This window comes from Centropristis striata, chromosome 11 (assembly GCF_030273125.1).
Source record: "Centropristis striata isolate RG_2023a ecotype Rhode Island chromosome 11, C.striata_1.0, whole genome shotgun sequence".
In the NCBI taxonomy this organism is placed as follows: domain Eukaryota; kingdom Metazoa; phylum Chordata; class Actinopteri; order Perciformes; family Serranidae; genus Centropristis; species Centropristis striata.
In genome coordinates, this window is record NC_081527.1 from 7,717,512 (window position 1) to 7,730,425 (window position 12,914).

General features: G+C 39.3%; 1 protein-coding gene and 1 long non-coding RNA gene across 3 annotated transcripts; one reads left to right on the top strand and one right to left on the bottom strand.

Moving 5' to 3' along the window:
• Nucleotides 1-3,064: 3,064 nt before the first annotated feature.
• On the top strand, nucleotides 3,065-11,023 carry LOC131980428 (phosphatidylinositol 3-kinase regulatory subunit gamma-like). Of its 2 annotated transcripts, none has more exons than XM_059344671.1 (10): nucleotides 3,065-3,424; nucleotides 5,431-5,542; nucleotides 5,660-5,758; nucleotides 6,185-6,365; nucleotides 6,471-6,587; nucleotides 6,726-6,868; nucleotides 7,134-7,310; nucleotides 7,416-7,490; nucleotides 7,582-7,752; nucleotides 8,624-11,023. In XM_059344671.1, the coding sequence occupies exons 1-10, from the start codon at nucleotides 3,370-3,372 to the stop codon at nucleotides 8,895-8,897; spliced, it is 1,404 nt and encodes a 467-aa protein (XP_059200654.1). In that variant the 5' UTR covers nucleotides 3,065-3,369; the 3' UTR covers nucleotides 8,898-11,023. The 2 variants fall into 2 exon arrangements, with proteins under 2 accessions (XP_059200654.1, XP_059200655.1); XM_059344672.1 differs by having other exon boundaries at nucleotides 6,729-6,868.
• LOC131980429 (uncharacterized) lies at nucleotides 10,694-12,341 on the bottom strand. Its single transcript, XR_009395227.1, has 2 exons — nucleotides 12,022-12,341; nucleotides 10,694-11,537 (listed from the first exon to the last, which is right to left on the bottom strand). It is a non-coding gene; the product is annotated as an uncharacterized LOC131980429 (long non-coding RNA).
• Between the last annotated feature and the right edge of the window lie 573 nt (nucleotides 12,342-12,914).

Here is a 12,914-nt window from a genome sequence, read left to right on the forward strand (position 1 = left end):
TGAAGAAAAAAAGTTTTTGTATTATTACATAGCTAACTACTTGGCAAAGTAGCTTGCTAAGCTAACTACTTAGCCAAGAAGTTAGCTAAGTAGTTAGCTTAGCAAGCTACTTAGCAAAATACTGAGCCAAGAAGTTAGCTTAGTAGTTAGCTTAGCAAGCTACTTAGCAAAATACTGAGCCAAGAAGTTAGCTTAGTAGTTAGCTTAGCAAGCTACTTAGCTAAAAATGGATATGGGTCATTTTTGACCCATGTTGTGCATTAGAAGAGTAGTGACACAAAAAGGGATTTTATTAAAAAATGAATAAATGAAAACATAAAATTAGGATGTATGATGATCAAAAACAAACTAATGACCACATAAAAACTCATACATATAGGGTCACTTTAGACCCATGTTGTGCATCAAAGGGTTAAAATGAACAAGAAAATGAAGAAAACAAAGGTGGTCTAATATTTTTTTTCCATGACTGTATTGTTGTACTTTTAAAAAAAAAAAGTTGGTCATAAGAAATGTGTGCCTCATATGAATTTTAGAGCAAATTATATAAAATACTCTGACCCTGGCATATATTCAAATAAACTACATGCATCACTCCCCTTTACAGCTGTTCTAAACCGCTGAACTACATTAATGGTCATCTTCTAATGTTATCTTAGATCTAAACAAGCTTTGAACTGCAAATATTAATATATTTCAACAAAAAACGTTTAGGCTTAATTATGAATGGTTGTCAGGAAGGAAAGATAAGTCAGTGCAAACCTCCAGGTGTGCTAAAATAACTGCAGTAATGTGCCCAATAGGCTCACAGATCACCATCGCAGCATAGCAAAAATGAAGCTAACACTATAAGGAAAACAATACAGGCTTCAATCTGCTTTCAAACTTGGCAAAGTCTCAAGAATACAGACATCAGCATCCAGCCTGTTAGGAGGACTGAGCTCAACAGAGAGCAGGAAACAGTGGAGCAATGCAACTTTAATATCTGATCGACTGTTAACTCATCATAATCACACGATGCAACTGAAGCAACTGCCAACAAACTCTTATTTCACTGGTTGCACAATAAATGGAAATATACAGATAAATGTGCATATTTATCCGGTTTTTTTTGTTTTTTTTTGTCGTCTGTCTGTTTTCGCCGTGTGGCTTTGTACTGGTGTATCGTTGTTTTCATTTTTTGTTGTTGTGGTTATCCTTTATATTATTCTTTGTATGTTATTTGTGTGTACATTGTCTAATTTGTAAATATGTTCCTGCGTCTTTGTTGTGTAGAATTGTGTTTTAGTGTTTTGTTTTCATAATTCACTGTTCTTTTCTGTTTCTTCGTTAATAAAAATAATAATAAAAAAAAAAAAGATAAATGTGCATGATACATTTCGTTTTTTAAATACTTGTATTCCTCCCGAGCCCTAACTATGCTCCATCATGGCAGTTAGTTTAGGACGTTTCATGGCCACTGACTGGACACAGGGAAGAATCATCTTACTGATGGGAAAAAGGAATGCTGGAGGCAATTACCTCCCTGACTCTCTGTCCTCGGGTCAAAAGGGGACCGGCCATAAACGCCTGGACACCAACAGAGACAGACCTCTGACCATGCAGGCCTTGTTTCACTCTCCCTGCAGCCACTAATGTCAGCTGGTGGAAGAGGCCTCAGTTGTTTAAATTTATAGCACAACATCATTCTGTGTCATAACCATACAACAATGCATGTATTCATCCAAATTATGAAACTTTCTCGCATTTGAAGATAGAAACGGCAGAATGTCTCATCATGAAATAATACATTTGTTTCCAGCCTGACGTTAATTTTTAGGTCATTAACTCTCTGAAGTGAGATTTTGGTTCAAATTTGTCAACTTCCTATGCATTAATTTCTGTCTCTGTTTAGCATCCTTAAGTCTGTCCTTACATCACAAGTATGGCTCCTTTTTCTCGACACAAACTTAGCTATCAGTCAGATTTTTCATTTTATTTTAATTAACAAAGTATAAAGCTGTCAGGAACCCAAAATACAAACAAAAGACAAAGGTGTCTATGGTAATGTACCATTTTAACCATTTATACACACAAAAACAACAGAAAAAATAATAACTAATAACACTAAAAAACAGTCTATTTGCGTGTAAATTAAAAATAGTAATAGTTTTCATTGTAGAAAGAAAATCCACATTTTAAAAATGGTCTAGAAACATAAATGGCACACTGTGAAAGCTCCTATGATGCACTTTCAACGGGCTTTCTCAGCTTGTCTACATATCATATATAAATAAAGTTATTACTGTAAATAAAACATGTGTATTTTCAATAAATAGATGGATTCCAGAGGGTTAACGTGTAAAGGCGTTAACACACCTGCTATTACCTATCGTCTCTTCAACAAGACCATGTCAGAGCTGCAATAATTATGTTCCATTTTTGCTGCCGAACGTGTTTGACAAGCTCAACAAGAATATAATACACACTTGCCAAATAGACAGGCTACTCTGTCACCTCTCAGACAAAGACGCCTGGTTCTCTCTGGATGCCAAACAGCTGAAGACACTTTAATTATCATAAAACCTATCGCATGATGTCATTCTATTGCAACCTGGTCAGCCACCCAGCAGTAAATTAGGGCAAAGCTAAAGTGGCAGAAGAGGCTTTAGCTCCTAGTTGTTTTAAAGCAAAAACATTATATAAGTTGGATCGTGTTATTATTAAATGATTCAAGCTTTTTTTTCCTTTTCCATTCATGCCCTGCAAGGAATTTTTCAGCTGTTACAGTGCAGCTTGAGGAGATCTGAATGAAACGGTCTGGAATGTACCATTATAATTTAGGGGGGTCAGTCATGTAGCATACACTAAGTACTCGTGGCTGGAATTCACCTAATAAAATAATATTTTTGCAGATTATAATTGAGAAACTACTGTTTTAATTTAACTATGAAATATAAACTTGACAGGGCGTGTTTTACGTGACAATTAACCGTGTCGAAAAAACGCAACCCCTTCTGTAGCAGCGAGTTGGACCGCGCCAAGATGATGTTACGAACAGCCCTTTAAAGTCGCTCCACTTCCGAGATGAAGTAAAGTAGAGCTCCGCACAGCAAGAAAGCAAGGACTGACAATCTATCCTTCAGGGGAGAAAAAAAACCCAGTTAGACAGGATATGTTGAGAATACACAGTTGGACTTTGGGATGTTTTAAGGACTCAGAATCAAAGGAGGTTTCTTTTTGTCCACATCTATGTAGGACGTGGCGTCTGCGACTGCACTGAAGTCGCCTAAATTTGCTGCAAAAGAAACGTGCTTTTTTTTTTTTTTTTTTTTGATAATCACGCTAAAAGACAACAACAGCAACCTGGACTACTCTTTTGAAACAGGAATGGTTTATCCTCCCGAAGGTTTATTCTACATCGAAATGGATCAAGCACCACCAGGTAAGTTAGGGTTAAAGGCAGCCATTGTCTGATCTGCGGGGGGTCAGAAAACGTTTTAATCGTTTTGTGCTTTCTCCTTTCGCTGTCATCTTCTTGTATAATATGTGCGATAAAAGCTGCCATCTGACAATGCTGTGCAGGTGTTAGTAAAGACGTTATAATGGCCAGGTCCTCAGTGCTGCGCTCCCCCAGTGGCATTGCCCAGGCATGCATAGCGCAATTCACTTGCCAATTACGTAATACCTTTCTGTGGACCAGGCGCAGTGGCTTTTCTTTTGTCCCAGCGCTTATGGCAAACTTGGACACAAATGCATGGCGGTTTTGCATCTCCTTATGAACCAAAAGGTTTCCTGAAGGACATATGACAGTATAAAGTGTGCATTTTAAAGGGAATAGAGTTTGAGGGTGCGTTAATGAGCGCCGCATGAAACGACCGCTTTGTTCTCCTCTGCAGCCAGCCGTGCGTAATTTGTGTGTTAGCTCTGAAAGTAGGCTAGAGGCAAGCAGGCTAGACAGCTCGTCTCATGACTTAACTCCGGCAGCTCACGAACACATTTTTTTTTATTTGCATTTGTCATTTGACCTCCGTGTTATTACATTGTTTTAACAGTGTATAACACTTGTATTACGGTCGGGAATGTCGTAGTCTAAATAACCAGCTAGTTAATTTGACTTGAGCTAATTAAAATTGCAGCATAATGTTAGGCCATGTACATTTAATTATTTTAACATTATTATTATTAATAATTAGCACATTAGAGTATGAACTTATAGTGCATGTGACTGACAAAGCATGAGAACAATACAGACAGCCTGTGTTGTTTCTATAAGCTCTGTGCTGTTTCACTGGCAATTCCTGTGTTTCATTATTAAGACTGGCCTTTTTATGTGTTTTCTGGATTGGGCACAATGCGAAAAGCAGACAACGGCGTGACTGATTTAATGTTTTTTATTATTCCACGCTTAAATTACGTGGCTCTTGTCTGTACTGGTATGTGCGTGTGGGTTTTGGAAGCCAGTAGAGTTTCTTGGCAGGAGACAGAAAAGGGGGGAAGGTGTGCAGATTTAATTTTGCTGAGTTCAGGAGCCGCAGCTTTGCGTTTTGTGCCTGCCACTGTGCTGCTGCACCTGCCTTTTGTTTATTTTAAGGTCAGAAAAAGAGGAGAGCGGATGGTGGGAGAAACCCACATTTTCTCCTCTCTGAGGGTGCTCTTGTATTCTCCCTAACTGCCTCATGAAAGGCACTTTTGTCCTGCAGTGAAATATATCGCCCTTCACCTCCTCTTGATGCGGTTTGCCCTCCTTTTTCATTTTTAGGAAAACGTTTTCAGCCAGACTAACAGATTTTATTCCTTTAAGGTCGACGGAAAACTTAAGAGGATCTGTAAGCGTGCAATCGTTATAAAATGAGAGGAGTGGTCCAACAGGCTCTAAATATAATTTATGATTTATTTAATGCCTTTCATGCACTCCAGGACAGTGCCAGGGGCTGCTGCAAACTTCAGAAGTTTGACTTCGCGGGCAACTGAACGCCTAACTCTGAGAATGTCTGGAAAAATAAAAGAAAACACGCTCCATATCTGTTGACTGACAGGGTTCAGAAATAAGGACTAACTGCCACATTTCCTTTTTTAGTCCTGACCACACTTGGTAATGATTTGGCAAGTGATATCTCTTGGAAACATGCCTGGGCTTGTCCTTAGATCTTGACAGGCTCCATCAAGCAAGGGTGTGACAGAGTGTGTGTGTATATGTGCTGTTGCTGGTGGTGGAGGGGGTTGGGGGGGGTGATATACATTTAAAAACTGCATTTCCTAAACACACACACATCCTTGATTGCAATAGTCATAATATTGAAGAGGTCATGTTTGCAGAACATCACCTGATCTCACAACAGATCAATGTTTTACAATCTCTGATAGATCTCTTTCTAAGAAACTGTTATCCTGATCCTTTGCATTTCATTTTCTTATCTTTCTTTCTCTGGTTTTTTTTTCCCCCCGTAGCTCTTCCTCCCAGGTCAACAAAGCCAGCGCCCGCCACCATGAACAACAACTGCCCTTCGCCACCTACGTATACGTTACAGAATGCAGAATGGTACTGGGGAGACATAACCAGGTAAAGTCTCTTTACTTGAAAGTGCCGCCATGCTTACAAACACTGTGTATGCGGTGTTTGATTGTTTAACGTATTGGTATGTTAAATTCGTTAATTGTTAACTGATTTTTCCCTCAGGGACGAGGTGAACGAGAAGCTCCGAGACACACCTGATGGCTCTTTTCTGGTGCGTGACGCATCCACAAAGCTGCAAGGGGACTTTACGCTGACGTTAAGGTACGCAGAAGAAAAAAATAAAATAAAACTAATCAAAGCAGCACTACCACAAATATCAACTGTGTAATAATTAGGGTTGTCACGATACTGAAATGTTCAACTCGATACCGATACTCAGGAAAATATTCGATACTTGATACCATTTTCGATACCACAAGGATAAAAACAAAGACCCCCAAAATTTAACAGAAATATTTTTATCAACAAGAAAAATGCAACATGTAAAAATTAACAGAACCACAGGTTAAATATTTATAATAAAAAACAGTTGTGCAAAAAGAAACTGCAACTATGATAACAAGCTTCAGATACTTTTTAAAATGAGCATCGTATCCGGATACAACGTTTTAGTATCGATAGTTTTTTGGGTATCGATACTTTTGATAACCCTAGTAATAATGTCATTTTGTGCTTTCGCTCTTTTAGGAAAGACGGGCACAACAAGCTGATCAAGATTTACCACCGTGACGGGAAGTACGGCTTCTCGGACCCCCTCACATTCACTTCAGTAGTGGAGCTCATTTGGCACTACCAGCACCATCCGCTGGTGGAGTACAACGCCACGCTGGACCTGATGCTCACCCATCCTGTGTCCCGCTTCCAGCAGGTTCGTCAGCTACCATTATTTCTATGTTTTTGGCTGAAAAATGGTCGTCAAAACTTTGACAAAAATGTTCGATTTAGAGGATTAAATGTCATTTTTTCCCTCCAGGTAAAAGAGGACAGTGTCGATGTGGCTGGAAGAAAGCTCAAGGAGGTCCACTGTCAGTATCAAGAAAAGTCAAAGGAGTTCGATCGTCTTTATGAAGCTTTTACAAAGACCTCACAGGTAAAAGAAAACCAAAACGCATTATATTATATTGTCTCTAAAGTCTTTTGATAAGACCAATATTTTTCCAAACAGTAGAATTTGCATCCATCGGTCTCCTGAGTGGTTTCTTAGTGGACGTTTTCTTTTTTGATTCAGGAGATCCAGATGAAACGAACGGCAATAGAGGCCTTTAACGAGACAATGCTGATCTTCGAGGAGCAGTGTCGCGAACAGGAACGTTACGGAGAGGAGTTTGAGATGAACAATCAGTCCGAGGGAACTGACAAAGATCTGGAAAGGTACTTCATTACATCACGGTCCATCCTGGGCCCCCTTTCCTCCCAATAAGCTCTGGTTCTTGATCCGGTTTTGTTTAGGATTGTTGAAGCAAACCAAGTTTTGGAGTTCCAAACCAATTTATATTTGGTCAAAATGCTTGGAATGGTCTAAAATGATTCTGCGTTGGTGCTAAAGGGGCATAAATGTAGTTTACTTTGGGTGCATGTAGAACCATGTTTATCGAACTGCATTCAGATCTTTGACCTTTACTTCCCCCTTTTTTAGCTTTCTGATAAACTACGAGAAGCTGAAGTGTCGTCTTGGGGAGATCTACGACAGCAAAATCCATCTGGAGGAGGACTTAAGAACGCAGGTAGAGGACTACAGAGAAACAGACAGGAAGATTAACAGCTTGCGGCCTGACCTCATCCAGCTACGCAACATCAGAGACCTGTACCTCAAGTAAGTGTATTGCCTGAATATTGTTGGTGGAATCTGTGCACAACAAACTGTGGCCGGTTTGCGAAGTATTCTAAATTAAAATGAAACTTTTCTTTACACCTGCAGCTGGCTTAATCACAAAGGTGTAAGGCAGAAACGCATAAATGACTGGCTGGGAATACTGAGTGACAGCCTCGATGAGTGAGTATCAGCTGATTATCTCTGGAAACTATGTTTTAAGAATGTGTGATTTGTGTGGCAATACCAATCTTGTTTGTTTTTCCTTTTTTAGCACGTACGTGTTGAAGGGAGACGAGAAGAATTTGCCACATCAGGATGAGACAAACTGGTTTGTTGGTGAACTGAGCCGGACGCAGGCTGAGGACATGCTGCAAGGAAAAGCTCCGGGAACGTTCCTGATCCGCGAGAGCAGCAAACAGGGATGCTACGCCTGCTCTGTCGTGTGAGTATCACATTTTGGAAAGCAGTATCTTGAGGATATATTTTTAGTAGGGCCGGGACTCGATTTAAAAAAAAAAAATCTAATTAATTAGAGGCTTTGTAATTAATTAATCGAAATTAATCGCATTTTAATCGCATATAAATATTTGACCTGAGAGCAGTGAAGTAATTTTTTTCACATGGATTTTTAGTATACCATTGAATAATGACTGAATACATAAGCTTAAGCAACAAAAATATTGTTTATTTTTGTTCAAGTCCGACAGACCAGTGCAATTTGTGCCATTAAGTGTAGAAATAGAATATTTAGAAATATAGTACATTTCATTAATTCAGGTAGGTAGACCTTCTGTAAACTAGAATACTTTGGTTTTTTAAGTCAAACACAATCCACGCTAGCTACCACACTAGCCGCTAGCTGCTATATGTTTAGCATTGAGGTGATATTTGAGGCTGGATGTGCTGCGGTGATATGTGAATTCCTTGTTGCATAGCAACACAACCATGCTCTTATCGACGCTTCCATCCGTTGGTTTTTAGTAACTAAATGTCCCATCATCCACGGGGCCAACCAAAGGTCTCATCAGCTTCTTCCTTCATGTTCACTGTGGTTTGTTGTTGTCTGAACTCATCAACGCTAGTTGGTGCTCCAGTATAATCGGTCCGCCTGAAACTCATCCAGTGAGAAACGTTCCGCGGTGCAAAAATAAGTGCGATTAAAATGCGTCAATTTTTTTAACGCGTTCATTTTTGTGTAATTAATTAATCTTAATTAACGCGTTTAAGTCCCGGCCCTAATTTTTAGATGAACGTAAAGCATGGTATAATTTTATGACACTCTCTGATGGGATTCTTGTCTTCTTTTACTACAGTGTGAATGAAGAAGTGAAGCATTGTATGATCTACAGCACACCGCACGGATACGGCTTTGCTGAGCCCTACGATGCCCACTGCTCCCTGAAAGACCTTGTCCTGCACTATCGCCTGCACTCCTTAGCGCAACACAATGACGCCCTGGATGTTCGGCTGTCACATCCAGTACACGGCAAAGCTGCAGCCACGCCTTCGCAACACGCAGAGGAACACAAACTCTTACAGACTCCTAAACACACAGCGGGGCTCCCACCTGCAGCTCCAGAAATGTAATCCAACGGAAAGAGAGAGAAGGACATGTTTACTGTATCCTGCGAGAATGACTGCATCGAGGTGCATTGTGTAAAGTTTTGCACTACAGTGATTCCATCGGTTTTTGTGAATGGGATTTCACAGATTGAAGTGGGACTGGAACTTGAATGTCAGCTTGAACTTTTTTTTTGTTTTCAAAGAGACTGTTTAAGCTTTTAATATTTTATTTTGTACTTCATTTATTGCAGTTTGTTTAATGGACACCTTTTCGGTAAGGATGTTGACAACCAGAAAAATTGCTCACTGACATCGGGTGCTGCACCTTTGTTTGACTTCAACTTTTACAACCAGAGTTGATGTTGCTAGAGATGTCCATTTCCCTAGTTAAAATGTATTGAGTTCTGAAAATTTGACCAATAGTTTAGAAATATATTTGGTTACAATGGAGTTATATTTGTGCCTCGTTCCTGAGCGTGTCATGGCGCATTTTGAGCACAAAAAATATAATTTTTTTTTGCAGGCGCATAAATTGTTTTAAGAAGATGCTTTTAGTTTGCAACCTACCTCTTTTTTTTTTTTTAAGCAAGATAGCGAGCTAATAAACAGACCCAAACAGAATCTGCAGACTTTTTTTCTACAGTTTTCACAGTGATCCAGAATAAAAGTCTTGCAGAATTACTTTTTTGTCTTAATGTAATAGACAAAATTAAGGAATCGAAAACAGCATTTTTAAATCTGTAAAAAATCTGCATAGGTGCTGTTGGAAATCAGCGGGTGCAGATTCTGCATGGACCTGCTGATGAAATACAGACGTACTAATAAAAGTTAATGCAACTAGGTATGTCACCAAAATTGCAGAGCTGCTAATCATTCTTCGAGTGCTTCCTTACTCGCCTAGTAACCGATAATACTACTAAACAATCAGATTAGAGACACAACAGCCAATCAGAAGTAACCTACTCCAGTTTTCTGAGTAGCTCGCATTATGGCACAGTGTAACACTGTCAAGTGTGGATAATAGAAAAAACTGTAGCAAGTGCACGGAGCAAAAAGTAGATTTTTGTTCACTTAAGTTAAATAACTTCCTACGTAGTAATTTCTCTCCAAAGTATAATTTATGTGTTTGTAAAAAAATATCTTTCTGTGCGCAAAATGTCCCACTGTGTGCTCAGGAATGGGAAATACGTTACTACTACTTAGTGCATTTGTAAAGGGGAAAATGGTGCTGTAAACACGCTGTTTCCGTCATACTGGTTTGGTGGACCAAACCATTTTTGGGTAAATGCCACGTGTGAATATGTGAAAAGTCGTGGTGCATCTTGACAATTTGCCCCTTTCTTAACAGACATTCATATACAGTGGATAATTATGTAGCATTAACATCCTGTAGAATACCATTGTAAGAGCATACTCAATGTTATACCCATTGACCAAAGCACTTAATAGTGAGCAAAACGACGTCCCTGTTAAGTCTGGTAATTGCATTTTGGGCAAGGGGAGGGCAATTTATGTACACCTGCTGATGTGCTGATCAAAAAACATAATCTGAAGTACTGTATGTTATATTCTGTTACTCAAAGAAGTATAAGCTTTTTGTATTCTATATATATTTTTTCTATAAACATGCCACAAGATGAAAGCTTGAAGAAAGTGCAATCCAACAGTATTTCTATTGTTGCAATGTGTGACGATGATGATGATGATGATGATGGTGGTGAAGGTAATGCTGTTATGAGAGGTTGACATTTGCCACAAAAATGCACTCTCTTTGGTGGTGTCGGTATGATGTGGCCTCCGATGTTTGTGTGAACTGCCAGAGGTCCGGAAGTATCCTGCCTCCATTACTTGAACTGTGGCATTGCTCGAGCTATGAATGTTTTTCATGACATGCAGCCTACATAGCTTAAGAGGAAAGGAATCCATGTTGAACTTGGCACATTTTTCAAGTTTGAGGACAATAGATACTCTGTACAGAGAAACTGTAAAATGTATTTCAGAGGTTGGTTTATGGAAGGAGGGTGATTAAGCCTCTTAGAAAAATATAACTCCACTGGGGGATTGAGGAAACTCCTCGGGTGAAGCTAAGCAATGTGAGATCCTGACCTTTTTCTTGCTGAAAGACAATAAACTGATGAGGGTTTTGTCAACTTACGTAATCCGTTGCTTCTTCTTTTTTCTTTTTTCTTTTTTTTTTTTTACAGTCTACTGCTGTTGCTGTGGAAGAAATGCATGCACAGTGTTAGTTTTTCTTAATCATTTAAGGTTCAACATTTCAAACATTTTTTTGAACATTTGAACACTTTTTGAACACTTTATTTTGAAGGTATCTACATAAGAGTGACATGAGCGTGTCATAAACATGACATGGGATGTGTCATGAACATTAATGACATTTTGAAGTAACATTAATGCTTTTTTTTTTTTTTTACAGTCTACTGCTGTTGCTGTGGAAGAAATGCATGCACATTGTTAGTTTTTCTTAATCATTTAAGGTTCAATATTTCAAACACGGGTAGAAAAATGATCCAATACAAAGCATAGAATGACAAAGTGAGATTGAAAAAAAAATGTACCGTCTGTCTTTGGTGGAGCCATTGTCGTCCGATGAGCTTATCCTCGGGTCAGCAGAGATAGGAGGCGGCGAGGGCACTGGAGGACACACTGTGGACAGATGGAAAGAGAAAGGAAGCGATAAGACAATAGCAGGATATGCGCAGGCCCTTTCCCTACTCAGCCTTGCCGTGGTTGAGTCACTAGAAAACAATCTACGAAGCCCGCTTCACGAAGAACATACTGTATTGTTAAACGGCACTTTCATGAAACTTCCGTGACTGCAGCAGGAATGCAGCTCAACTGTAAACATTTAGAGTTTTGTCTCCAGAACTTAATCACATAGTCAACACATTTATTATCTGACAGTTACACAAAAGAGCTATAAAAACACTTGTGTAAACCTTATGATAAAGCCACTGATGATGAACCGGAGTGACATCACCATCGGGCTCTCTCTCCGTGACCAGAGCAACAGGTGGCTTCTTTCAACCATCACATAAGGCCTGTGTTAGGTAGGGATTAATGAGGTGCAGAGGGCAGGGATGTACTGGGGTAGAGCGCCAGTTCCAGGCCACGGATTACTCCCTCTTACCTGTGTCAGCACAGAGAGCTGGTGGACAGGCAAGCATGCGTGCTCGGCTCGGATGGACCAGATGCAGCAGGGGAGACAGATAGATACATAGATAGGACAGGCTGTACCAGCGCTGAGTCACACTCGGGATGCGTGAGTGTCCGAAAGACAGAGAGAGAGAGAGTGGGTAGAGAAAGTGTGTGGGGCAGGCTGACGGGAAAAGACAGGAAAAGGTGCATTTTTTTGTAGCTCACGTACAGGATGTTATCGCCACTCAAAAATTAAAAAAAATAATAAATAATAGGTTCATAATAATAGGGTCACTGACGATACAAAAATATATCATCACACTGTTAAAATAATCGCCTAAGTAATTTTTTTTTTGTCAAAATTGTTTTTTTTTGCCTAAATCATCTCCTTATATGGTAAAATCACCTACATCCTCAGTTGATCAGATCTTGTGATTTTACCCCTTTAAGATAATGGCCTATGTCAAGTGTGTGACTCAAGCAGATTTTTTATGCCTAAGTCCAAATAAAATGTGACTTAGGCAATTTTTTGAACATGCCTCTGTGACTTAAGCAAGATATGGTAACACTTTATTTTGAAGGTGTCTACATTAGAGTGACATGAGCGTGCCATAAACATGACATGGGCTGTGTCATGAACATTAATGACACTTTGAAGTAACATTAATGCTCATGATACTTGTCATGTCATGTTTCTGACAGGCTTGTGTGACTCTTATGTAGACACCTTCAAAATAAAGTGTTACCATATCTTGCTTAAGTCACAAAGGCATGTTCAAAAAATAGCCTAAGTCACATTTTATTTCTCTTAAGTTACATAATATACACACAGTGTTATTACTATGCCAATAGCCATCCTTTGTTACATCCTTTTTGCGTGAAATT

Coding starts and splice junctions, on each gene's coding strand:
- LOC131980428 (XM_059344671.1), top strand. CDS start 3,370: ATGGTTTATCCTCCCGAAGGTTTATTCTACATCGAAATGGATCAAGCA. Junction 7,491..7,581: donor CTGAGTGACAGCCTCGATGA/GTGAGTATCAGC, acceptor TTCCTTTTTTAG/CACGTACGTGTTGAAGGGAG. Junction 7,753..8,623: donor TGCTACGCCTGCTCTGTCGT/GTGAGTATCACA, acceptor CTTTTACTACAG/TGTGAATGAAGAAGTGAAGC.